General features: G+C 55.0%; 6 protein-coding genes and 2 long non-coding RNA genes across 12 annotated transcripts; 3 read left to right on the forward strand and 5 right to left on the reverse strand.

Moving 5' to 3' along the window:
• Positions 1–1,565: 1,565 nt before the first annotated feature.
• Positions 1,566–4,411, reverse strand: Cenpx (centromere protein X). 2 transcript variants are annotated; one of them, NM_001398950.1, is given in 5 exon segments: positions 1,566–1,964; positions 2,048–2,136; positions 2,346–2,399; positions 2,487–2,538; positions 4,366–4,411. In NM_001398950.1, coding segments are annotated over 5 exon segments (237 nt in total). In that variant the 5' UTR covers positions 4,393–4,411; the 3' UTR covers positions 1,566–1,949.
• A 206-nt stretch (positions 4,412–4,617) lies between these two features.
• Positions 4,618–12,525, forward strand: Lrrc45 (leucine rich repeat containing 45). Of its 2 annotated transcripts, none has more exon segments than NM_001127571.1 (18): positions 4,618–4,721; positions 4,940–5,195; positions 5,522–5,583; positions 6,343–6,413; positions 6,636–6,814; positions 7,013–7,141; positions 8,213–8,325; positions 8,631–8,689; positions 8,962–9,039; positions 9,178–9,313; positions 9,391–9,468; positions 9,589–9,700; positions 9,789–9,859; positions 10,178–10,270; positions 10,694–10,786; positions 11,168–11,341; positions 11,428–11,575; positions 12,057–12,524. In NM_001127571.1, coding segments are annotated over 17 exon segments (2,013 nt in total). In that variant the 5' UTR covers positions 4,618–4,721; positions 4,940–4,975; the 3' UTR covers positions 12,254–12,524.
• LOC103693494 (60S ribosomal protein L36a-like) lies at positions 5,716–6,129 on the reverse strand. The gene has a single exon (XM_087575088.1). It carries the CDS (start codon positions 6,097–6,099, stop codon positions 5,779–5,781), a length of 321 nt encoding a protein of 106 aa, XP_087431214.1. The 5' UTR covers positions 6,100–6,129; the 3' UTR covers positions 5,716–5,778.
• On the reverse strand, positions 12,321–14,955 carry LOC148003217 (uncharacterized). Its single transcript, XR_015632350.1, has 2 exons — positions 14,866–14,955; positions 12,321–14,274 (listed from the first exon to the last, which is right to left on the reverse strand). It is a non-coding gene; the product is annotated as an uncharacterized LOC148003217 (long non-coding RNA).
• On the forward strand, positions 12,908–15,342 carry Rac3 (Rac family small GTPase 3). The gene is made up of 6 exons (NM_001398954.1): positions 12,908–13,040; positions 13,630–13,701; positions 13,910–14,027; positions 14,150–14,212; positions 14,555–14,714; positions 14,852–15,342. Exons 1-6 carry the CDS (start codon positions 13,006–13,008, stop codon positions 14,980–14,982), a joined length of 579 nt encoding a protein of 192 aa, NP_001385883.1. The 5' UTR covers positions 12,908–13,005; the 3' UTR covers positions 14,983–15,342.
• A 1,160-nt stretch (positions 15,343–16,502) lies between these two features.
• On the reverse strand, positions 16,503–18,392 carry Dcxr (dicarbonyl and L-xylulose reductase). Of its 3 annotated transcripts, none has more exons than XM_087569646.1 (8): positions 18,328–18,392; positions 18,130–18,214; positions 17,516–17,670; positions 17,388–17,430; positions 17,203–17,302; positions 17,057–17,121; positions 16,850–16,967; positions 16,503–16,710 (listed from the first exon to the last, which is right to left on the reverse strand). In XM_087569646.1, the coding sequence occupies exons 5-8, from the start codon at positions 17,285–17,287 to the stop codon at positions 16,607–16,609; spliced, it is 372 nt and encodes a 123-aa protein (XP_087425772.1). In that variant the 5' UTR covers positions 17,288–17,302; positions 17,388–17,430; positions 17,516–17,670; positions 18,130–18,214; positions 18,328–18,392; the 3' UTR covers positions 16,503–16,606. The 3 variants fall into 3 exon arrangements, with proteins under 3 accessions (XP_087425772.1, NP_599214.1, XP_087425771.1); NM_134387.2 differs by having other exon boundaries at positions 18,149–18,246; XM_087569645.1 differs by having other exon boundaries at positions 18,130–18,246.
• On the forward strand, positions 17,890–19,384 carry LOC148003218 (uncharacterized). Its single transcript, XR_015632351.1, has 2 exons — positions 17,890–18,628; positions 18,750–19,384. It is a non-coding gene; the product is annotated as an uncharacterized LOC148003218 (long non-coding RNA).
• A 327-nt stretch (positions 19,385–19,711) lies between these two features.
• Cbr2 (carbonyl reductase 2) lies at positions 19,712–22,956 on the reverse strand. The gene is given in 8 exon segments (NM_001430276.1): positions 19,712–21,083; positions 21,170–21,287; positions 21,531–21,595; positions 21,698–21,797; positions 21,892–21,934; positions 22,022–22,176; positions 22,278–22,375; positions 22,886–22,956. Coding segments are annotated over 8 exon segments (735 nt in total). The 5' UTR covers positions 22,938–22,956; the 3' UTR covers positions 19,712–20,979.
• Between the last annotated feature and the right edge of the window lie 941 nt (positions 22,957–23,897).

A 23,897-nucleotide genomic window follows, 5' to 3' on the forward strand; every position in this document is an offset into this window, starting at 1 on the left:
TTTTTTCCTGCCAAAAAAGGCCCCCAGGCTTCCCTCTAGCTCAGTCTCATTCACTGCTTCCCAAAGAACCCTGGGAGTTTGGTTGGACCACGGAGTGTTCTGTTTTTGAAAAGCTGAGGTATCTCTGAAGGGCCTGAGAAGGCCAGAACCCTGGGCAGGCCAGCTTCTCTTCATTTTTATCTGACCTCTTTAGCCCCTTTACAGATGGGACAGAAGTGTAGGAGGAAGCCCCCTTTGCAAATTGCCTACAACCTGGGGCCATATCATGTTTTAGCCTGCAGCCAGAAGAGGAAACAGGCACTTAACACAGAGCTACGTTTGGCTGAGCCTGGCCTGGGGTGTTCTGGTAACCCTTTCTCCTTGCCTTCAGTCGGGGACTGCAGGTCCAGTTCTAGCACTTAGGCTGGTTGGAGTCCTGTGTCCCATCAGCCAGCTCCTTCCTGAAGTCTCTCATTTCCCACCATTTGTGTGGGGGGGGGGGGGGGCGGGAGGCAGGGTGGAGTTGAGGGTTGCAGGCACTCAGCAGCTCTGTCTACCCAGCTCAATCCAGCTAGGGAGCAGAGGTTGTTCTTTCATATTTCATATTATTTGCCTTCTCTACTTGACCTCCCATTCTGCCACAGTCCTGACACATGGTCTCAATACTGAGTGCTACTAACTCTAGAGTGCCATGGCGTTTTCACACTGGACTCTGACAGTTAAGGGACTCTAAGACCTACAGGGGCACTGTGCAGCAGGTAGCAAAACACCCTACAAGATTTGCTCCCCATCCCCCAGAGCTGAGGACCGAGCCCAGGGCCTTGCACTTGCTAGGCAAGCGCTCTACCACTGAGCTAAATCCCCAACCCCAGGATATTTGCTTTTTTTTTTTTTTTTTTTTTTTGTCTTTTTGAGACAGGGTATGTGTTACAGAGTCCTGGCTGACCTGGACTCGATTATGCAGATCCAACTGTCCTTAACTCACAGAGAGCCACCTGCCTCTGTCTGCAGAGTGCTGGGATTAAAGGCGTGTGCCACCACCACCCAGCCTGCTTCCTGAGAATTGGCCTGCCAGGGCCTGGTGATCATCAGATCCCCACCAAGCCTGGACTGGCCTTCCAGGAAGGCCTCATAGCTACCCCTCTCTGAGCGCACAGGCTGTCCGTCCCTTACCTACCCAGCCTACAATCGGGCAGGGCGGGATTAAAGGGGAACCTTTCTGCAGCTCAGCACGGCCACAGAACAGGCGCAGGCAGCACATCTCCAGGTCTCCTCACCTTGTGTATCCTGGTCCTGTATCCGCCAGGGGACTGTTACTGGTTCACAGAAACATTCTCGGACCCCAGTTGCCTACTAGTGGCAGTCGCCGTGGCCTGTGGCAGGAGTAACATTTTCCAAGAGGAGCAGCCACATGTGTGACGGCTCCAGTTTTACTGCAGCATGTGCACACATGCTGTTTGTTACCCTGTCTGTCCTTTCTGAGAGGCCTGCACTCAGGCCCGCTGAGACGGATGGAAGGGAGCAATGGGGCTCAGGCTTTGAAGCAACTAGACTTTGGGTGATTAATGGCAATGAGAAGGCAGGCCTCAGAGAGATGGTGTTGATTTATTGATGTTGCTTTGTAAGAACAAATTTACAGCTCAGGGAGGCATCCTGGGGGTGGGGGTCAGGTGGTTAAAAGGCTGCACAGCAGCTTTGATGTAGGGTGGCAAGAAGGAGGTACTGCCAGCAGCTGGTTTATTTATAATGAAGGGTGGGGGTGGGGTGGGGCGGGGCGGGGCAGGGGCTGTGTCTGGAGGCAGCTGGTTCACCTTTCCCTGCACCTGTCTCACGAGGACTCTGAGAGGCAATGGCTAGGAAGGGGAACAGCTGCTGGGATCTTCCCATCCTCTGGAAGCTGCAGAGCTCAGGAACTAGACGTAGATGCTGGCATGGATTCACCAGACATGGCAGGCCACAGGAGGGGAACTCTAGAAGTCCAGGAGCTATGGAGGAGAAATGGGCTCTAAGTGACCACACAGGCACCATTCTGGAGAGCTGCAGACTGCCCCACCTGCATCCCACATACCAGCTGAGGGAGCACCTTCTCCAGCTGATCCACATCCACAACATCTAGGTCCTCTGCTTGGGCCTGCGAGACCCCACGGACAGCAGCCTCTGGTGGAACATCATGAAGTGAGCTGGCGAAAGTGGGGCAGCTTTAACCTGCCCTTGTTAGGTCCCCTGCACCCACTGTCAGCCCTCAGAGGGGGCCTAGGTGGCTCTTGAGTAAGCTTTTCAGGGACAGGACTTAGGCTTAGTGGTAGCTGAGAAAAACCTTAATTTACTGGAAAATAAAAGGAGCTCTTTCTGGTGTTGTAACTCACCTATTACAAAGATCCTTAGGAACTCTGCCATAAGCTGCAGTGCATCCCTGCTGACTGGAGGAAAAGACAGGTTACAGGACAGCCTCCCCCGCCCCTCCCTCCCTGTGCCCCATTCTTCCCCACCCCACTGGGGCCTCAAACCTCTAGTCTTGGGATCTCGGAAGTGCAAATGGAGTAGTCTGCTCACCAGTTCCTGCAGAGAGGGGATAGAGAGTCAGTGCCACTGCCCACAAGTCTGTCTGTCTGTCCGTCCGTCCACCCATCCGCCCCACCCGCAACAAGTATCAGTTCTGAATGGAGCATAGTTGTGACTTCCCAGCTGGAAGCAGTGCTATCCGGGGGCCTCTTCCTGTGTTGAGTGGATGAAGCCAGCTGTGCCTTGAGGGGAGTATGTAATGGGGGCTGTCAAGAAGGGCTTGAGAGACTTTCCCATAGGGATAAGGGAGCACAAAAGAGATGGAGAAAGTTCAGTGACATTTCCAATCCTGGGCACTAAGGAACACCTTTACTGCAGGTAGATAATGCTCCTACCTGGGTGGGGTGGGGTGGGGGAGCTTGGCACCCTTGAGGAATGCTGACCCCTTTGGCAATCCTGGCTTGAATCTACTGCCACACTCACACAGGACATCAGCATGTTAAGCTAGGCTGTGTGGCTGGAGGGGTGTAGGGGAGTGTGTCGACATATACCCAAGAACCCTTGAGGTTTCTTTGGCAAGAAGTTGGAAGTCCTTTCTAGTTGTGAAGGGAGACACAGCACCAATTTTGGGAAAACACTTGTAGGAAGGGTCTAGAGAGACCTCCTAGCTGTGATGATGTAATGTGAGTGCCAGGTGGTGGTGGCAGGAGATTGGCCAGGCCTCTGGAATAGCTTAAGACCCAGAAAAGCTGGTGGCAGTGTGTGAGGTGGAGATGAGAGTGAGAATCCAGAGGCCTAGGAATTCATTGAGGACACCTAAGGCAGGCCATGAAGAGCCCCTAAGCGTCTGTGCAGCTTGTGAAGCCACGAGGTCACTCAAGTTTGCAGAACGGACTAGCAAATGTCTGGGGGAAGGCAAAAGGTCGGCAGGAACAGGCACCCACTCTAGAAGTGGGCGGCCTACAAAGGAAGGATTTGGATTTGCCTTTGGATTCACGAGCGTCAGCCATATGGAAGCCATAATACCCACTCGCTGCAGAGGGGCACGGTTCGGTTGGAATGGACACAGGCACAGGTGAACTTGTCAGCTGGGCCAGGAACTACGTGAGAGCAGCGCCACCTGCCGGTCCTCGGCTCCCGCTCGCTACCAGAGGTGCCAGAAAAGGACCCCCAGGCCCAGGACCTCCAACAGACTGAGTGCTACCACCCGGGGGAAAGCCCACGTCAGAGAGCCAGCCAAAACACGGGACTGGACTACAGCTCCGCAGGCTGTTCCATGAAAGGGTGGATGTGACTGCTGGAGGGTAGGATTAGGGTAAGACCTGTGGTACCTCAAACGCCTGTTCCTCGTCCGTCTGGCAGAAAACTACAGCCAGAGGATATAGGTCCCTCCCTTTCAGTCACTTTTTCCTGGGACAGCCCGCTCCCTATAGCTCGGTGAACTACTACAATTCCGGTCAAAGCCCCCAAAACTGTACTCAAGTACTGAACCGAGTGTGGAGGCCAGCCTGAACTCTGCACAGGGCGCGCACTAACCTGATACCGAAAGCCGAGCCCTCACCGCACCACCCATCATGGAACGGAACGCCTCGGCTTCTGTTTCCCTCCAGCAGATGGGTTTGCGAGTCCCCGCAAACCTGTCACTTAGAAATGACCTCGGCCCAAGCAGTGAAGGCTCGCGTCAGTGTGCCCCGCGCATTCGCATCGGCTGAGTTGGATTCCTCCTGCCTGCTCAGTCCAGCCGCAGAGCCTCACGGCCTGCTCCACCACTGCTGCCGGATCCCCACGGAAAACACAGTAACCCAGCTGACTTCGAGCATGCACGACTGTCACGCGGGGATCCGCAATGCCCAAGAGAGCCTGCCAATATTCCAGAGGCCTCACCTTCCGGAAGCCACTGCTTTCCTCCATGGCCACAGTCTCAGTGCGCGCTCTCCGGAACCCACACCCCAACCAATGAACGTGGAGCGCGATCCTGAAGTTCCGCCTCCAATGCCAGCAGCCAATCATCCAAGCGTTCCCCTGCCGGGGGTTGAATTCCAGCTCAAGCCCGCCTTTCGCTTTCATTGGTCTACGGATAGCAATGCCTTCCGCAATGCTTCCTGGGAGTTGTAGTTCCTATCCTTTCCGGCGCATCACACTCTTCCTGGATACTGAGGCGCGAGGAACCGCGTCCTGCCACACCAGCGACCCGAGGCTACGTCGCGAGGGCGGGCTGGGGGCCGCAGGGCCGGTCTAGGGTACGTGCAACGCGTCTACCTACTCTTCTAGGCCAGTGCTCTGAGCTCCGACTCCTCCCATCTCCAAACCCCTTCCTCAAGCGATTCCAACCTCCTTTCTATTCCACGTTTCTAGGCCTCCCCTATAAGGGTCAGCTCAGCCGACCTCCGTGTACACTCCCTAGGGAAAGGAACTACCTACCATCGGCCTAGCACGCTAATGTGTATCCTGCCTCTAGGGGCATGCTTGCGAGGTCCTGTCAGCATTCGGGGACATGGAGGAGTTCCGGCGCTCCTACAACCGTCTGTGCAAGGAGAGTGGGGCTGAGCCCCAGGAAGCTGTTCTGCAGCAGCTGCACCAGCTCTCGAGGGGTGGACTGGACCTGACTACTCAGAGCCTAACGGTGGACACCTGCAGGGCCCTCGGCAAGCTGCTGCATAAGGAGACACTTTTGAAGGAGCTTGTCCTCAGCGACTGCATGCTGAGTGAGGAAGGTGAGGCTAGCGGTTTCAAACCCTTTGCCACCCAGCTGGCCTCAGGGCCGGTGTCTTGGTTTTGTTTGGCCTGGGCAGCTGTAAACAGAAAAGTCTTTGTGTGTCCAGGCCTCTTTGCTTTCTCCTCTCTTTTTGCATCTTGATGTTCTTTTCCAAAACCTATATCAGTGTAGTAGAAAAGCTGTAATGTTTCCAGTTTTCACGGTTCCCCATGCTGGCAAGCTCAAAAAATGTTTCTGACAACCCAAAACAACTGTACCACTATCTGAGTAGCAGCCCTGACATAGAGTTCATGACAGCCCTCTCTTCTAACTACCTTTACACAGGGTCCACACTGCTGCTCCAAGGGTTGTGTGCCAACACCAGTGTGCAGCTTCTGGATCTAAAGGTGAGCAGGCCTGTACCCTGGGCAGTGGAGAGAGAGAAACCCAGAGATCTGTGTCTTGACAATTGCCAGACTGTGTCTGTAAGAGTTCACAACACCCAAGGCCTCATGAGGAGTCCACGGGTGTGGGGAGTGTTTTTTTTTTTTTTTTTTTTTTTTGAAAGGTCAAGATTTTATTGTCTTCATAACAAAATCAGCTTAGAACTGGACCACTTGGCCCTTTCTCTTCTTGTCACCCCCTAGTTCAAAATGCTTGCATCTCTTAATAGTCAGCATCCTCTTAGATCTGCAGTTGGGTTCAACGCACTCCAGTCTCAGCATAATCTTCTTTGTAGTTTTAGCCTTTTTGCGGAAAATGGGTTTAGTCTGTCCGCCGTAGCCACTCTGTTTTTTGTCATAACGCTGCTTTCCCTGGGCATACAAAGAATCCTTGCCCTTCTTGTACTGCGTCACCTTGTGGGCTTGGTGCTTCCCACATTTCTTGCAGAATGTCCGGCGGGTCTTAGGAACGTTTACCATGTTTGCAGGAGCGCTCGTGGGGAGTGTCTTAAAGGCAGAATGTTGTTTCAAGCAAACACTCATTTCAACAGCGTCACATAAACAAGGGACCAGGCTTAGGATGCTGCTAAAGTCAGGAAAACTAGGATCTGGCTACCTAGAGCTACCTCCTAGCCTTTCCCACTTCCTGGAGCCTATGGGGCTCAAATGTGGTACTCAGAGTCAGGGCAACAGTAACTGATGGGCCAGGATGTCCTTTTCTAGGGCAACAACCTCCGAGCTACGGGAGCTGAGGCTCTGGGAAAGCTCCTACGACAGAACAAGTCAATTCAGAGGTAGGTAGGCCTCACCCATACCTCACAGCTTCCTCCACATGTGGCTTAGCGTTGGCCCCGAGACCACAGTCCTGTAACCAGCTCACTTCCCACCACTTACCAATGTTCTACCCCCCACCCTAACCCTAACCCTAACCTGGTTAATCCCTGCCTTCCACACGCCCTGAACTCCATGGAGGAGTGTCCTGCTGAGCCAAACACCTGTGTCCACCCGTCCTGTAGCCTCACCCTAGAATGGAATAACCTTGGCACATGGGAAGAGGCCTTTGCCACTTTCTGTGGGGGTCTGGCAGCCAATGGCACCCTGAGGCAGCTGGACCTTCGAAACAACCAGATCAGTCACAAGGGAGCAGAGGAACTGGCCCTGGCCCTGAAGGGCAACGCCACCCTCCAACAGCTGGGTGAGCTCTCCTGAATTCTGTTGTGCCCCATGAGACCTAGGTACATTGGACTGTATTAAGTTGCACCTTGTCCCTCTGCTGACCAAGAGGTTGGCCTGGGCCTGATTATATTGGCAGCCACAGGCAATAAAGCACCAAGGAAAGTATCGTAGGGGCCAGCACTTCCATACGACTGAATGACAGCAGGTTTCCTTCCAGACCTGCGCTGGAATAACATTGGCCTCCTGGGGGGCCGGGCCCTGGTGAACTGTCTCCCCAGCAACAGAACCCTGTGGAAGCTGGACCTGGCTGGGAACAACATCCCTGGTGACATCCTGAGAGCTGTGGGTATGGACACTCAAGGCTGCTAGCTTCTTACAAGTCGGAGTAAGGCATGAAGCCCTTTAACAGGAGAACCCAGTCAGTCACAGAAGGCTGTGTGGCTCAGGGCTCAAGACATGGCAGCTTACAATACGAGTAGCTAGCCTCGATCAAGGGGGAAGCAGCTGAAAGTAGGGTGGCTTTCTTGGTGCTTAAACAAGGCTTCACCTACGTGTTCACCAGTTGCTTAGCACCTGTGCAGTTGGGAGCGCAGATTTCACAGGTAAGAGCCTAAGGCCCTATGGCTTGAAGGCTTTGCTCAGACAGCCGTCAGGTAGATGTGTAGCTCGCACAGTGTAGAGAGCGATTGTGGTAGGGGTGCCAGGGCTGTGCCGATTTAGGTCAGAATTCACTTCCACCTCCGCCTATGAATCTTGAGTCCTTATAAATGATATCTTGGCCTCGGGCTCAGACGTTTGTCACCCACCAAAGCTTTCAGGGCTGGAGTCCTGGATCCCATGCTTCCTGCTGCAGAGTCCCTGCCTCCTGCTGACTGTGCCGGAATCTTCTATCATCTGCAGTGTCCTGTTCCCAGCCCTGTGCCTGTGTGGACTTAGTCCTTATAATTCTTTTATGGTTGAGCTTCTTGTGTGTGTGTGTGTGTGTGTGTGTGTGTGTGTGTGTGTGTGTGTGTGAAAGACAGCCTTGCTATGTAGCCCAGGCTGGCTTTGACCACATAATCTCCCTGCCTCAGGAGCCTATGGGATCCAGAGGTGTCAGTCTTTTCAGAAGATAGCATGCAGCTCTTAAAGTTATACACCCCTTGACCTTGGTGGGGGGCAGATGATCCAGGAAGTACAGTAGCTTTCCCCCCCATATGTGCAAAAGACACCAGGGCGTCCCAAGATCCTGTACAACCCAGTCCTGTCCTGAGAAGTGCTTCAGCTGAGGGGAACTGGATGGGGAGTTCTGATGTGTTGTGAATGTGTTGCCATCCTAGGGTGGGCTCCCAGATGACCAACTTCCAGACATGGGCAGCACAGGACTGGGTTAGTCCCTACTGTTGGGCCCAGTGGATAACATGGCACTTCCTGACAGAGCAAGCCATGGACCACAACCAGGACCGAATCACTGCCTTTCGGGAGAACCAAACACGCACCAAGATCCTTAGCAAGGAGGTTCAACACCTCCAGGAAGAGAAGTCCAAGCAGGTGCGTGCCCTCACCAACCCTGAGCTGGCTGATTTCTTTCTCCCTTCCCCTTGTGGTAGATCGATCTTACAAGCCTCTGTGCCAAGGCTAGCCAGGGCCAAGGTGGCCTCCTGGCCCTACCTCCTGTATGCTGACTTCACCTCAGAGCTGAGAGCAAACAGGAGTCCTAACCATCAGGCCTCCCTCTGTCAGTCCACCCTCCCTTTGAATGTAGTGAGGTCCCTTGTGGCCTGTGTGGATGCAGGTCCTGTCCCTGACCAGGGTAGGCTCTGCTTCTAATGGTGTTTGACTGACTTTGTCCCCAGTTTCTGGATTTGATGGAGACAATAGACAAGCAACGAGAAGAGATGGCTAGAGATAGCCGGTGAGTGCACCCCGGAGCTGCAGGAAGCAGAACCACAGCTCAGCTTGGGTACCTGCATCTCAGTGCCTGGCTTCTGACTGGAGTGTGAGGTCACCTGAGCCCTGTCTGTTACAAGGCCAGAGGAAAAGGTCATTGCTTTCAGTGGCCTGGCAGTTAGTGGCAGACGTGCAGTGCTTGGCTCTCTACCTTGTGCACTGGGGATGGCACAGAGGCTGAGGGAAGCTACGGCACTCCGGGGTTCAGATTTCCCGGAACCTCTTTTCTGTCCACAGGGCATCAGCAGTACGAGTTGGGCAGCTTCAGGAAGCCCTCAACGAAAGACAGTCCATCATCAATGCCCTCAAAGCCAAGTAAGGCAGAGGAAAGCAGCCCTCAGACACCTTAGAGACTTAGAACCCTGCTCACAAGGCAGAGGAGGGGACAGTGCTTCCCGGGGTTTGAATAGAGGCTTGGTAAGAGTGGACTGGGGGTGATCTTCTTCTTTGTAGGCTGCAGATGACAGAGGCTGCTTTGGCTCTGTCAGAACAGAAGGCCCAGGACCTGGGGGAACTGCTGGCCGCAGCAGAGCAGGAACGGCAGAGCCTGTCCCAAAGACAGGAGAAGGAACGCAAGCTGGAGCAGCAGGTAGGGGCTGGGCAGTGTGCGTTGGTTGGTGGATGGAAATGTGTGACAGCAGCCCAGCCCTTGCCCTTCTCTCGCAGGAAGCTGCAGATCGGGAGTCCAAGCTCCTCAGGGACCTGTCGGCTGCCAATGAAAAGAACCTGCTGCTTAGAAGCCAGGTATGAGGGGTGTGGGTTTGAGAGGTATGGCCAAAATGGGGATAGAGCCAGCTATCCAAAGAACCCATGGTGGTGTACCAGGGCTGGGTGAAGCTTCCTCTAGCGCTGCCCGTCTCTCAGGTGGATGAGTTGGAGCGCAAGGTGAAGTCTCAACAGGAGCAGCTGTTTCTGACCAGGCAAGAGCTGACTAACACATCGGCTGAGTTGAAGATCCGTGCTATTCAGGCTGAGGGTAGGCACGGACAGGCTTGTCCCTGAGGGGACAAGGAGCTGAGATGCCCTCCGAGAAGACTCACAGCACTTCCTCTTTGGGCCCCCAGAGCACTTGGATATGGAGAAGAGGAGAGCCAAACAGAATATGGAAGACTTGGAAAAGCTTCACTGCAAGGAGGTGCTGTCTTACAGAAGCCCTGGGCCCTCCCGCTCTCTGAGGCCTGCAGACTGACCCTGTGTGGTGTGATACTCCCAGTGCATGCCCCTGGCCGCTGAACCCTGAGTCGGTGATGCCAGAGTTGGGGGCAACGGTACCCATAGTTCAGGCATCTGTGGACTTGCTGTATGTGCCTCCCCCAACCCCCCAATCAGAGCCTCTGTCCTTAGTGCCCACCAGGACCCTCAGGGCAGGCCTTTGCTTCCCAGGGTAGGGATTCCATGGGGTGAGGGCCAGGGGAGCTGGTGTTGGTTAGCCCTGACTCCCTCGTTTGGACAGGTGGATCACATGACTCGACACTTGGAGGAGAGTGAGAGGGCCATGCAGGAGAGGGTTCAGAGACTAGAGGCCCTACGTCTGTCTCTGGAGGAGGTGAGACCACACAGAACCTGGGTTGGGTACAGCGAGGTATTCGTGGCCTCAGGACCCTAGAAGATCCTTTAGTCTCTGCCTTATTAGGTCTCAATATGAGGCTCCACCCATGAGTGTCCCTAAAAGGTCAGGGACTAAAACATAACACTTAGGCCTCTTTGACAATAGAAGCCCCCTACACCACCCACCACTATCCCTCCCCCAATATCCCCCTACACCCCACTCAGTGAGCAAGGAACGGCTGCGTGGTTCTAAGGAGACTTGTGGAGAGGTTTCCCCAGCCTGGCTGCTCAGTAGCCTGGGAGCCCTGGGTTGGTTGTGTGTGTGTGAGTGTGTGTGTGTGTGTGTGTGTGTGTGTGTGTGTGTGTGTGTGTGTGTGAGTTAAGGGGAGGGACTAGTGACTGATAGCCATCTGCCATGCAGGAGCTGAGCCGCATGAAGGCCGCAGTACTCAGTGAGCGCAGCCAAGCCGAGGAGGAGCTCATCAAAGCCAAGAACCAGGCTCGCTTGGAGGAGGTGAGCTTCGGTCACAAGTATGCAGGGGCCTACTGTAGCGCCTCACAGAAGTGTCTGACTGAAGAGGGCAAGATCAGGGCGTGGGCCTCAGGACTGGTGTTCGGACAGACTCCAGGACCCATCAGGGCTGTGGTACTTCACAAACAAAAAGGGGAGCTAGAAATGAGTGGTAGAGTTGACTTAGAGTCGACTTGCGGACCAGGGGTTCAGTGGGAGACGCTTCCGGATGCAGGACGAGTCTATTACCGGTGACTGTAGGACACCATGAATCTCTGTCCTCGGTCCCTGCAGAGAGGTGGCCAGTTCATCTGTAGACCATCTGTCCCTTTTGAGCTCAGACTGGGAGCCCTTCATGTGTAGCAACCATTCCCATGCCCGCAGCAACACCGCCTTGCTCATCTGGAGGAGAAGATCCGGCTGTTGGCACAGGCAAGGGATGAGGCTCAGGGCACCTGCATGCAGCAGAAGCAGATGGTAGCCCAGTCCCAGGCACGGGCCAGCCAGCTGAACCTGCAGATGGAGGGACAGCAGCGGCGTCTGGAGGAGCTGCAACAGGTGGCCTGGCATCAAGGGGCACGGCGGACTCTAGGGGTTCATGTCCAGGTCGTAATCTCACCCTCCCCTACCTGACCCCGTCCCAGGAGCTGAGCAACAAGGACCAAGAAAAAGTGGCTGAAGTGGCCAGGGTGAGAGTGGAGCTGCAAGAACAGATGGGCCGTATGCAGGCTGACCTGGTGGCCCAGGAGGTGCTGAGGGAGAAGGTGGCAGCCCTGGAGCGCCAACTGAAAGGTTAGCACAGGTCATCTGGGCAACTTAGTTTGGCTGGGGTTGGGGGGTAAGAGTGGGGGAGTCTCCCCTCTAAAGATGCAGCCTTTGATTTTTTTCTTTTTCTTTTCTTTTTTTTTTAAAAATAATTTATTTAATGTGCAGTGATGTGAGGCTATCAAATCCCTTGGAACCGGAGTTACAGACAGTTATGAGCTGCCATGTGGGTGCTGGGAATTGAACCCGGGTCTGTTGGAAAGAACAGCGCCCTTATCCACTGAACCATCTCTCTAGCCCCTGTTTTTTTTCTTTGAGACAGGGTTTCGCTGTGTAGCCTGGCTGCCCTATAACTCGCTCTGTAGACCAGGCTGGCCTTTGAACTCAGAGATCTGCCTGCCTCTGCCTCCCAAGAGCTAATTTTAAAGGTGTGCCACAGACCTCACGGCTGCGGCAAGGCAAGGAACCTACCTACCTACCCCCTCCTTACTGAGCCTCTCTCTTGCAGTGGTCGGGAGTGAACACCGGGAGGCGCTGTTGGACAGAGAGAGTGAGAACGCATCTCTCCGAGAGAAACTGCGGCTCAAAGAGGCAGAAATCTCCCGCATCAGAGACGAAGAGGCCCAGAGGGCAAGCTTCCTGCAAAACGCTGTCTTGGCTTACGTGCAGGGGTCCCCTCTGAGAGCCTTGAGTCCCCCTAAATGAAGGGAGGCGTGAAGAACTGAAGTGTCCAGTGAGGGTAGAAACGTTGCATCCCATTTTCAAGGGCAGGCCTGGGGTCTGAAAGCATCAGTTGCAGTTGCAGGGTAGGATTCTGTCAACACCAGTGCTCAGCTGTTAGCATAGGCGGGAACGAAGCGTACAGGATCGCGCCCAGACGACCCAGTCCCAGAACCACAAACAGGACTTACAGTGGTGGGAGGGAGCACATGCCCCAATGACAGGGTGGAAATACAGAACTTTTGTACTTGGTGATACATTCTCGTCCAGTTCCTTTCTGCGCCAGACGCTCCAACCGCGCGAATGACTACGGGGTCGCTCTGATTGCTATCAGGCAACTGGGAAGACCACCTCTGTAGTGGGTCGTAGACACGAGGGTTTCTCAGCTGCAGGATGGGCTGGTGTCCCTGGGAAGCATCGGTCTCGACCGTCCGGGCGCATCCATTTCTGTGGCGTCGTCAACCTGAGCTATATCGTGCCACGTCCTTGCTCCTGGGTGTGGACCCTCAGCCTGAGCCTTCGGGGTCCAAGGACTGGCTGGGGCTCCGCCCCCGCCGCAGCTCGCCCCTTGCCCCGCCCCGCCTGCGCGCATTCGGCTGTCTTCGCACCCGGCACTCGGCGGTGCTCGGCTGTCTCCGGCCGCTCGCTCGGCGTTCGGGTCCGCGGCCGCTGCGGCGCCGGGCATTTCTCCGCAGCTCGGCTCGCGGCCGCGCCCGCCGCCGCCCGGCCCCGCGCCCATGCAGGCCATCAAGTGCGTGGTGGTTGGCGATGGGTGAGTGCGCTGTCCCGAGCTGCAGGGGCGGAGGGGCTGGTAGGCGGCTACGGGGTGCGGCTCGGCGGGGCGGGGCAGTCAGATGCGCGGGGTCCTAGCGAGGCAGCTCCAACGCGCCCCCACCACAGCTCGGCCGCGTGCGTCCAGGAGCTGATAGGGTGGGGTCAAGCTGAAGCTGTCCACCTTCTTCCAGCTCGGGCACACCTGATGCTGCCCGGCCTCTGCCCGGTGCTCGCAGTGGGTGGGGCCGGGCCTCACCTGTGCTGATTCCTGGGTGGCTCCACCCTCGCGCCAGCCACCCAAGGTGCTGGAGCTCTGACGCCCCTGTGCGTTGCGGCGCGCCCTATCGAGGGTTGTGAGCCCTTGCAGCCGCGCCCACTACTGTGCTTCTTTAGAGGCTACCCTGCTCTGGTCGTTTTCTATTAGCCCCAGGTGGCTGCAGATCTACCAAGCTACGACCTACCCACCTCACCCCCGTCACCCAAACTAACCTCTAGCTCAGTAGGAGCGTGCTGTCCTTGCCGGGGGTGGGGGAAGAAGGGGCGGAGGCTCGGTCCTGGATCCACGTGGGCTGAACCTCTTTCTACAGAGCCGTGGGGAAGACTTGCCTGCTGATCAGCTACACGACCAACGCCTTCCCAGGAGAATATATCCCCACAGTGTGAGTGCATGGGGATCGGGAGGTAACTGGAGCTGGCCACTAGAGGCCAAGCACAAGTGCACGGGACCTCCCCAAGGCTCCAGGTCTGGCTCAAGGGTCCCTGGTTCTGGGTCTCCATGGTGAGGTTGAGGTGCTGGCCAGAGTTTGTGTTCTGTGTGGGCTCCAGTAGCCTGGCATCCCTGCCCAGCCTAGCCTTTCCACTTTGCAGTTTCGACAACTACTCAGCCAACGTGATGGTGGATGGGAAGCCGGTCAACCTGGGGCTATGGGACACTGCTGGCCAGGAAGACTACGATAGGCTTCGGCCACTCTCCTATCCTCAAACTGTAGGTGGCAAGAGGGCCGACTCTAGAGTGGGGTGGTTCCCGAACGGGAAGGAGACGCAGGCTGCTCAGACATCCTTTGGTCAGTCCTGTCTGTCTGTCTGTCTGTCTCTCTCTCTCTGAAGGACGTCTTCCTGATCTGCTTCTCCCTGGTGAGCCCGGCGTCCTTTGAGAACGTCCGTGCCAAGGTAGGTGGGCCTAAGCAGAAGGCACACTTCCACTGAGCAGGGATCTCTGCCAGTGATCTTTTCTGCTGAGGGAAGCACCAAAAGTGTCAGGGTATCAACAAGGACAGCTCACCTCTGGCCATGGGCCCTGACAGAGGATCTGTGGGCAATCTCAAGCCTCCCTGTGGATGGCTGTCTTTGTTCACCGCCAAACTCAACAGACTCCTCACCACTCTGTAAAGCGTGAGGAGCCCAGTGTGTCAGGAAAAAACAAAACTCAGGAGCTGAGGCCTTCTTTGGGCAGATTGGAGACCCTGCCCCCCCCCCCCCAGGCCCATGGGGTCAGAACCTCTGTTCCCACAGTGGTACCCAGAGGTGCGGCACCACTGCCCACACACACCCATCCTTCTGGTGGGCACCAAGCTGGACCTCCGTGATGACAAGGACACAATTGAACGGCTGCGGGACAAGAAGCTGGCACCTATCACCTACCCCCAAGGTCTGGCCATGGCCCGAGAGATCGGTGAGCAAGCAGGGGCCAGAGGTTGGGGGTATGCTTGGAGGAGGTTGCCCTTCCTATGCTCCCCCAACCCCCCCCCATCCACAACTACCCCCTGCCTCTCCCTATCTCACTATCTGTCCTCCCCAAAATGTTACTAGGTTCTGTCAAGTACCTGGAGTGCTCAGCCCTGACCCAGAGAGGTCTGAAGACAGTGTTCGACGAGGCCATCCGGGCTGTGCTCTGCCCACCTCCAGTGAAAAAGCCAGGCAAGAAGTGCACTGTGTTCTAGAGCCTTGTCCGGCCGGCCTGGCTGCAGAGCGCTGGCTCAAGTGTGCCCTTCTGTTGAGCTGTCTGATGTCCCTGAGTCTGCCGTGGGAAGTGGTGTGGGTGGGAGAAGCATGGGGACAAGGCTGGGGTGATGGGGTCCTGTCCCCTATTCCTCCTTTTTCTGGGATATAGCCCCAGCCTTCCCTGGTCCCTATGGGAGGCCAGGAGGGAGCGGGGTCTCCCTCAGGGTTTCAGGGGTGGGTCCAGGGCAGCCCCAGGATGGGCTTCCCTGGGGGGAAGGGTGGGGGTGGTTTTGTTCATCCATCGTGTCCCAGGAAAGGGCGGCCCCTTCTTATTTTATACAATAAACATTCACCACCTCCTTTGTCTCGCTGTCTGTCCTGCCTTCCACCCTGATGCTTGCCCCAGCCATTCCTCCAAAGGAACTCTGAGCTTCACACATCTTAGGTGAGGGAGTCAGACATCATTCAGATCAAACTTAGCTGCATACAGGATGGTCTCCGTGTGCAAACCTGGGGGCCTGGTGGGAACGGGGAGTGGGGGGGCATTGTGGGGGACACACTTCTAGCAGCTCTCACTGATCTGACCAGAACACTCTGTAAAGATGTTGACCCATCTCTGGCTAGTATAGGATGGGGGCGGAGGGGCAGACCAAGAGGACCCCAAGTTATGGCCTGGCAACTTGAACTTCACCTCAGAGGCTTCAGGCCATCCCAGGAGTCCACAGGAGACCAGAAGATGCCCTGCAGGGACTTCTAATAGCGATGCACCCGAGTAGTTCATGCTGACTTAGGGTTTTTTCCTTCAGGAAGTTTGCCAGCCAGAGAAACAGCTCTTATTAATAATTAAATCATATCAGTTTACAATTAGTTGTGCTGAGAACAAAATTTAAAAAAATTCATCACTTCTTGATTAATATGTTGCTACCCTCTGTACCCCGGGTTACTGTATGCATGGGGTGCCACTATGGACCTCCTCACTCCATGTCCCCCCCCCAAACTCCACATCAAACCATATCAGATGAACAGTTTGAAAGTCAGCTATGGTGGAAGTCACACAACCGTGGAATGCAGCAAACTGACCAGGGCTGGACTTATCAGTGGCCCAGGCTGTTGGAAGTGAGATATTGGAAACTGAATACACCAGGGCTCTCACCATGTTGTAAACAGCACAGAAAGTTGTGGGAATGTTCGAGTGTTCGAAAACAGCTCTGGCTCCAACCCCACAGAGAAGTCGTTCAGCTCATTGGCAAATGAGGGGTATGTACCACCTATTTCTTTTGGTGTGGGTGCTACTCACTGACATGTAAGCAGGGTCCACTGGCAGTCATGTCAAAATCACCCAGAGCTGTCGGTTTAGTGCTTTCCAAAAATCCACAGCTCCGCCTAGAAACTTCTGGACGGGCTATCTCTAGACAAATGGACCAACCTCTTGAGGATCCAGCCTTCAGGAAGGTCCTACCTTCCACCCCATTCCAGGCAGCTGGTGAGGCTGAAAGCATGGGAACCAGGCAACACCTGCTTTGGGTGGAGAATCAGCACACAGGCTGGGCAGAGAGCTTTATTGGAGGGATGGAGGGCACGATGTTCTGAACATGAGTTGAGCAGAGTATTGGTAGGGAGGGCTTAGGTAGCCAGGAAGCCCCCATCCACTGGCAAAGCGGAACCAGTAGTCATGCTACTTCGGTTGCTCAGCAGGAAGAGGATGGTGTCTACCACGTTCTCCACCTCTGCAGGCAGGTACAGGCCAAGAGCATAGATGAAGGAGTCTTCTTCCCTCATCCTTCCAACCTCAACCAACGCCCCCCAGGCTCAGGCAAGCACCAGGACTGGCGGTGTGGTTCTAGTCTGGACTCCTGCCTAACTTACCAGCAAACTTGCCAAGTGGGATACGATCCAGCATGACCTTAGCTTTGTGCGGGTCACTCCAGTTGGCCCGGCCCATGGGTGTCATCACTACTGTGGGGTTTACTGCATTCACACGGATCTGCAGAGAGGCCGGCAAGGTAAATAACATGGCAAGGTCTCCAGAGCAAAAAGGACAGATTTGGAGGAGTTGTCCCAGCCTTGTATTACCTTGTGGGGCCCAAGCTCTAGGGCCATCACCTTGGTCAACATGTCTAAAGCACCCTTGGTGGAACCTGTGAGGAGAGTTGTCGTGGAACCCAAGTTGGCCAAGAGTGGGAGTGGGGAGGGTATCAGGCACAGCTGGAATTACTCACAGTAGACGGTATGGTTGGTCAGTGCACGCTGGGAGGCCTGGCTGGAGACATTCACAATGGCCCCTGGAACTCCCCGAGCTATCATGCCCCTGGCCACAATCTGAAATTTTGAGGAACGTGAACCAGTGAACCAGAACCAACACTCTTCTTCCCGGTTCCTGCTCTAGCAGGGTAGGGCAGCTCACCTGCGACACCTGGACGACAGCCCGAAAATTCACGTTGAAGGACCTAGGAGTGAATGGACAGCCTGGTCAGGGGCGGGGCTTAGGCTGCAAGGGGGATGATTCGGTCCCTCCAACCCCTGCCGGCTTACGTGTCACAGGCCTCCTTGGTGACCTCCAGGAAGGGCTGCAACGTAGCCACAGCAGCATTGTTCACCAGAAGGTCCACCGGTCCCACATTGCTTAGGGCCTGTTCTGTGGCCTCCCAGTCGGCCAGGTCCACACACACAGGCTCCACACCAGGACACTGTGAGTTTTTTGGGGGGAAACAAAGCTATGAGCAATTGTGTCCAAAGAAAGGTGGCGCTGTTTCCCTCTTCCACCGAGGGCAAGAGTTTAGACCTGGAAAGGAACTTTCAACTGAAGGGTCAGGAGTTCCTGCTGCAGCAACCAATTGCAGGCGGGAACCTAGAGCCAGGACCCACAGCACGCCCCCAACACCACCCCCATCCCCGAGCAGTTCACTTCCTCTCGGCTCAGCATTCTTGGGCCCAGGTCTGCTCTCTCAGCCGTTTCTTCCAAACTCAGGGAGCCAGGATATCCTAATGGACCCTCCACCAACCGCACATGCCTGGGGCCTAGGAAGGGATGCCGTGGGTTCCTACCCCAACACCCAACGCTAGGCATGGGGCCTGCAGTGAGAAGCACACTGCAAGTGAGGGGTGAAAAGGGCGAAGCGCGGCTCACTCAGCGACCGCCTCCTCACCTCTAGACACAGTGCCTACCTCCCGGACCAGGCTGTCCAGGTCCTCTCGCGTCCGACTCACCGCCACAACCTGTGCACCAGCCGCCTGCAAAGCCAGCACAGTGCTGCGCCCGATGCCTGAGGCAAGCGAGGATTAGTGCGGGTACCCCCTTTTCAAATCTACCCGACCCGGCCAGCGTCCCTCGCCTGCCGCCTCACCTTTGCCCGCGCCGGTGACCAGCGCCCGCCGACCTGCAAGACCCAGGTCCATGGTGCCCCAGTCTGGTCCTGCCAGATGGACTTGGAGTTCCGGAGTCGAGGGCGGTGGCGGTCATAGCCAATCACATGGGCTGTGTCTTGAAAAGGGCGAGGATATTAAAATAAAAGCTCCTTCTGTGTACTGATTGGCTGAATGGCAGTGGGCGTGACCGAGACAAGGCAGTCCTAACGGAGGGACAGCATCTCAAACTGCCCCAGACTGACCCAACTATAGAGGGCGGAATCCGCTTAGCGAGCTCTGGTCAGCATGGTTTCTACTACTAAGATTTCCACTAAAACATAGTAATTATTACAGGAGTTTCATGGATACTCGTGAACCTGAGAGACTTGTCCAAAAACGTTTCTATGTCTTTTTTCCCCAGGCCCAGGAGTGTGTTGCAATGGTCCATATGTAATACCCAGACAGGGAGAGGTGGACATCCAAACTGAATGGTAACGACACACACTTTAATCCCAGCACTCGGGAGGCGGAGGCAGGCAGATCTCTCAAAATTCAAGGCCAGCTTGGACTACAGAGCAAGTTCCAAGTCAGTCTGGCTACACAGAGAAACCCTGTCTTGAAAAAAAAAAAATCGGGCATCCGGATAAGTCCGAAGAAGACACTGTTATCAGTAAATCCCCAAATTAACATAAAAGCTAAGACCCAAGGTCACCTTATCCAACTTGTATCCGGTGGTCACTAGACAATAAGAGGTTGGATTGGGTTTGGAGATTTACATGAGAACTGGCCAGACAAATGCTGCTTTTCAAGGCTTAAGAGTCAGTTGCAGATTAATGTCCAGGTGTGCACTGGGTCTCCTTATAAAAATATCTTGTTTGGGGGGCTGGAAAGATGGCTCAGTGGCTAAGAGCACTGACTGCTCTTTCAGAGATCCTGGGTTCAATTCCCAGCAACTACATGATGGCTCACAACCATCTGTAACAGATTCTGGTGTATCTCGAGACAGCTACAATGTACTCATATACATTAAATAAATAAAATATTTTTTAAAATGTATCTTGTTTTTAGAGTCGTGGTGAGGAAGACCAAAGCAATTGCTCTGAGGATCTACTCTGGCCAGTAGTAGGGATCTGGTGATTGCAGAGCCCTGAGTGATGTGGGGCTTTGGGCCCAGAGAGGCAAGTCCATGGGCTGAGTGTTTTGAAAGTCAACTGCAGGAGGCTCAGTGGCTAAAAGCACTGGGTGCAGTTCCAAAGGACTTGGGTTTGATCCTCAACACCCATATGGCAGCCCACAACCATCTGCTCTAGGGCAACCCATGCCCTCTTTTGGTCCGTATGGGCATACACGTGGTGCACAGACATACAGGCAGACAAAAACCCAGACACAAAAAAATCACAGTAATTTTATAAAAACCATGGAAAGAAAAGAAGCGGGAGAATAGGCAGGTGAGTGTTCCCTCCGCAGTTTTGACCGGCTTGCCACCACTGTGAGGCCATTCTGTGAACACTGCCATCCTCTCCTAACCTTGAACTCTGCCAGTTCCCTGCCAGAAACCAGGAGACAGAGCCAGTCTGCCCGACGCCTAGGCACAGCTGCTTAGAACGCCTTAGTGGGTCTGTTTCTTAGGACGTGTACAAATCTTGTGCATTGTTCTGTGGTCCTGGGTGCGTGAGGCTGCTCAGGCCTTGCTCTCTGGAGAGAAGTGCTCTCGGAACCTGTGTCCTGTGCTCTCTTTAAAGGTCTTAACTGAGCACATCCTCCTCCACTCTGCCACTTGCCCTGAGAGGGACCTCATGTCAATTCAAATGGTTGGCCGCCTCAGGCCCAACAGACTACAAGATACCTTGGGCCAATGTAAGCAACCACGTGAGAACCTGCCAGGCCTCCAAGGCTCTCTGAGGAGTCTGGGTTGCAGGATTACTGTGCTGGTTCAGGCTAGGGTGATAGTGCAGCTAGCTAGCTGTGAAAACTTCCGCCCATTTGGGTAGCTTTCTTAGCACGGTCTCATGTGTGAATCCGGCCAGGGAAGTGGGCTCCCCAGAGAAGAAGGCATGATTCTGATCCCCACCCAACATCTCCTCTCCTTCTGCACAGAGTCCACGGGCTAAGGAGTAACCTGGTCCAGAATACCTCCCGTTCCCTTCCCACGATTGCGGGGTCCGGGTCAGAGAGCCAAGAGGCAACAGATCCAGGACTGAAGAGGTGCGGGCACGAGGGGAAAGGGCACAACGATATAGATCTTTTCTTTTGAGAAGAACCACTGTCCTTTGGTCACATTGGTCACAAGACACAGGAGGTATTGGAGGATAGCAGGCTTCGAGGTGAAATGCCTGCAGGCGGGACTTGATTCAGCATCCAGCTTTGCAAAGGGCCACCCCTACCCCCGAAAGAGTCCTGTGCAATGGTTACGGTGACATGGTGGCCCATTTATTTAGGCAAACGAGCCCAACAAAGCGGGCAAAGAGAACACAACTCCAAGGTCAGGAGCCTGGAGTGGTTGTGGGATCAGACAATAACATGAGTGCGAACCTGGCGAGATGCGTGGGGGGCGTGGCTGTGGCATGAGGGCGGGGTCTGGAGATCAGTTGAAGCTTTGGCTGAGAGTGGGGCCAGGAAGGCCACTCAGAGGTCCGCGGTATCTAGGCAGACTAGGAGGCCAGGTAGCCAGAGTCCACCAGGATGCCAGAGCCACTGGTAGAGGCACTGCTGTCGCTGAGCAGAAAGAGAATGCTGTTGACTACGTCCTCAACCTCTGCAGGAGAACAGACCAGTCAAGGCTCTTGCTTGCTTGGCTGCTGGCAAACAACCCTGGTTCCCTCACCCACGTGCCCAGCTGACCTGCGAACTTCCTCAGTGGGTGGCGCTCCTTGAACTTCCTGGCCAAGTCAGGGTCTGCAGAGACTTTCTTGCCCATGTCAGTCAGCACCACAGTGGGATTTTCAGAGTTCACCCGGATCTGGGGTCAGAAGCCACAGCTGGTGGCACAGCCGAGGAACTCGCCCTACCTGCATGGCTCGGTCGGGACTCGGCCCAGGACAAGCCTGGTGAGCTTGCTTACTCTGTCCAGATGAACTCTGAGCCCATTGCTCAGAGCCTCGTATAGTCCTCAAGCCTCACCCCATCCTCATCACCAAGCCCCAGCCCTGCCCCAGGTGCCCATCACCTGTCCCTCAGGTGTGGCCCGGCCCCCTGTGCCTACCTTGTGCGGCCCCAGTTCCATGGCCATGGCTTTGGTCAGCATAGTCATTGCTCCCTTGGTAGAGCCTGTGGGGGATGGGGGAGATTGCTGAGAACCCTTTAATGACTCCTTCTGTGAGGCTCACCCAAAACCTAAGACTCCCGTAGTTTTTTGGAGTGTGCACTCACTGTAGGTGGTCAAGTTAGGAAAGGTAACGTGAGCAACTATGCTGGAGACGTTGACAATGGACCCTGCCACTCCACGGTTAATCATGTCCCTGGCTACCATCTGGAAGAAAGGGTTGCAGATAGGTCTTCCTGCCTTGCCCCACCCCACCCTCTCCAGTGTTGCTGTGTGGGCCACAGCCCTCCTACCATCTCACCTGGGATACCTGAAACACAGAGCGAAGGTTTACACTGAAGGACCTGGCAGGAAAAGAACAATACTTAACTTCCTACACCTCCTGTCTTCAGCAACCCTCCCTGGCCTGCCCGCTGTCCCCGAGTGCCCACCTGTCAAAGGCTTCCTTGGTAATTTCCAGGAAGGGCTGCATTATAACCAGGGCTGCATTGTTCACTAGCAAGTCCACAGGGCCGATACCGCCCAGCGCCTTCTCTGTGGCCTCCCAGTCACCCAGGTCCACACACACGGGCTCTATCCCAGGACACTGTGGATGACATCGGTGGCCTGAGACATTGTCTCATCCAGCTTCTGAGTATCCCTGAGGGTGGGGAGCAGCCCCAGGTGAGACAGGGCTGTGTGCCTTACTTCCTTGGCAAGGCTGACCAGGTCTGCATTGGTTCGAGTCACGGCCACCACTTTGGCTCCTGAGGCATGCAGGGCCTTCGCAGTGTCACGCCCAATCCCTGCAGAGAGGGAGAGCGGTGGGATAAGGGCCCTATATGCCTGCTCACAGCTACGGTCAGAATCCCAGGTGGAAGTAAAGTCCCTGATGAGCCCAAGGGAAGGCGGCCTCTCGTGCCTATGTGGCCAGCCTGAATCTAGGAGCTATCCTGCAGCCAACCTAAATCCATCCATCAGGGGTATTGTGATGGCTAGGGTGGAGTTGTCATTCTGTCCTGGTGGGTCTCCAGCCAGGTGACAGAAGCAGGTTAGTCCTAGTCAGTGGGAGTCAGGTTTTGAAGGACTGAGCTGTGACAAGGTCACCTTGGACCCCTTCTCAGTATTGAGGTTGTACCCTTCCTCTCCCCAGTGCCATCTTCCCAGCTCACACTCACCCTGCTTCCCTGCTCACACTCACCTCACCCCCCAGCTCACACTCACCTCACCCCCCAGCTCACACTCACCCTGCTTTCCTGCTCACACTCACCTCACTTCTCTGATCACACTCACTTCACTTCTTTGCTCACACTCACCTTTCCCTGCCCCTGTCACCAGGGCCCTCAGGCCACTGAAATTCAACTTCATGCTGCTGACACCAGCTTCTTCTGCAGCAAGGGATGGGCTCAGTTTTTATGGCTGGGCTGGCAGGCGGGACAGGGGTGGGGCTAGGAGCCAACTGACCTGGCCAGGGTGGCACGACCCACTTCCTCCAGGGGTAGAATTCTCACTCCTTAAATATGGCATCCAGCTGCTTGTTAGGGCTTGAAGAAGAAATAAGAAATTGAGCTCAGGCATATGCCTATGGAGATGAAATCTGTGTTTCTTTGGGCTGGTGCCCGGTCTTGAGCCCTCATCGCACGCAAAGCAAACCTTGTACCACCAGGCCACACTTCTAACCTAGGAGAATAGGAATGATGGTTTTCTGATTTGCCTTCTTTGCACAGAAGCATTAGCCTGTGACAGTTTTTTTTTTTTTTTTTTTCTCGGAGCTGAAGACCGAACCCAGGGCCTTGCGCTTAGCGCTCTACCACTGAGCTAAATCCCCAGCCCTTTTTTTTTTTTTTACATTTTTTTTTCTTTTTTCTTTTTTTCGGAGCTGGGGAGTGAACCCAGGGCCTTGCGCTTCCTAGGCAAGCGCTCTACCACTGAGCTAAATCCCCAACCCCCCCCCCCCCCGTGACAGTTTTAATAGAAGGGAAGCTGCATCTTCCAGTCAGGTGGGTAAGCTTCAGCCTGAATGAACGGCCAGGACAGCTGTGTGCACACACATGGTAATGGTCAACCATTCAACATTGGCAGCTCTCAGAAGCTAATCCAGCAGCCTGGTTTGGCTGTGTTCCTGAGTAAGGGCAGACACCCAATGAACAATAATGGTATCTGCCTCTTGCTATCTTCCCCTCTCTCCCTCTTCCCTCTCTGTCCCTTCTCTTCCCATTCCCCTTCCCCCTCTCTCTCCACATGTTTATGGCCGGCCTCTACTACTCTTCTCTCTCTTCCCCCACTCAATTCCCCTCCCCATTCCCTAAATAAACTCTATTCCATACT

Source organism: Rattus norvegicus, chromosome 10, assembly GCF_021556685.1.
Source record: "Rattus norvegicus strain SHRSP/BbbUtx chromosome 10, alternate assembly SHRSP_T2T, whole genome shotgun sequence".
NCBI lineage: Eukaryota > Metazoa > Chordata > Mammalia > Rodentia > Muridae > Rattus > Rattus norvegicus.

What these genes read in the sequence shown, in the direction of transcription:
- Lrrc45 (XM_087574419.1), top strand. Translation starts at nt 4,976, where the DNA reads ATGGAGGAGTTCCGGCGCTCCTACAACCGTCTGTGCAAGGAGAGTGGG. An exon ending in CAGAACAAGTCAATTCAGAG is followed by an intron (nt 6,414 to 6,635) that starts GTAGGTAGGCCT and finishes CCCGTCCTGTAG; the next exon opens with CCTCACCCTAGAATGGAATA. An exon ending in GTCTGGAGGAGCTGCAACAG is followed by an intron (nt 11,342 to 11,427) that starts GTGGCCTGGCAT and finishes ACCCCGTCCCAG; the next exon opens with GAGCTGAGCAACAAGGACCA.
- LOC103693494 (XM_087575088.1), bottom strand. Translation starts at nt 6,099, where the DNA reads ATGGTAAACGTTCCTAAGACCCGCCGGACATTCTGCAAGAAATGTGGG.
- Rac3 (NM_001398954.1), top strand. Translation starts at nt 13,006, where the DNA reads ATGCAGGCCATCAAGTGCGTGGTGGTTGGCGATGG. An exon ending in TTGAGAACGTCCGTGCCAAG is followed by an intron (nt 14,213 to 14,554) that starts GTAGGTGGGCCT and finishes CTGTTCCCACAG; the next exon opens with TGGTACCCAGAGGTGCGGCA. An exon ending in GGCCATGGCCCGAGAGATCG is followed by an intron (nt 14,715 to 14,851) that starts GTGAGCAAGCAG and finishes AAATGTTACTAG; the next exon opens with GTTCTGTCAAGTACCTGGAG.
- Dcxr (NM_134387.2), bottom strand. Translation starts at nt 18,379, where the DNA reads ATGGACCTGGGTCTTGCAGGTCGGCGGGCGCTGGTCACCGGCGCGGGC. An exon ending in GGTCACCGGCGCGGGCAAAG is followed by an intron (nt 18,247 to 18,327) that starts GTGAGGCGGCAG and finishes CGCTTGCCTCAG; the next exon opens with GCATCGGGCGCAGCACTGTG. An exon ending in GACCAACCATACCGTCTACT is followed by an intron (nt 17,122 to 17,202) that starts GTGAGTAATTCC and finishes CTCTCCTCACAG; the next exon opens with GTTCCACCAAGGGTGCTTTA.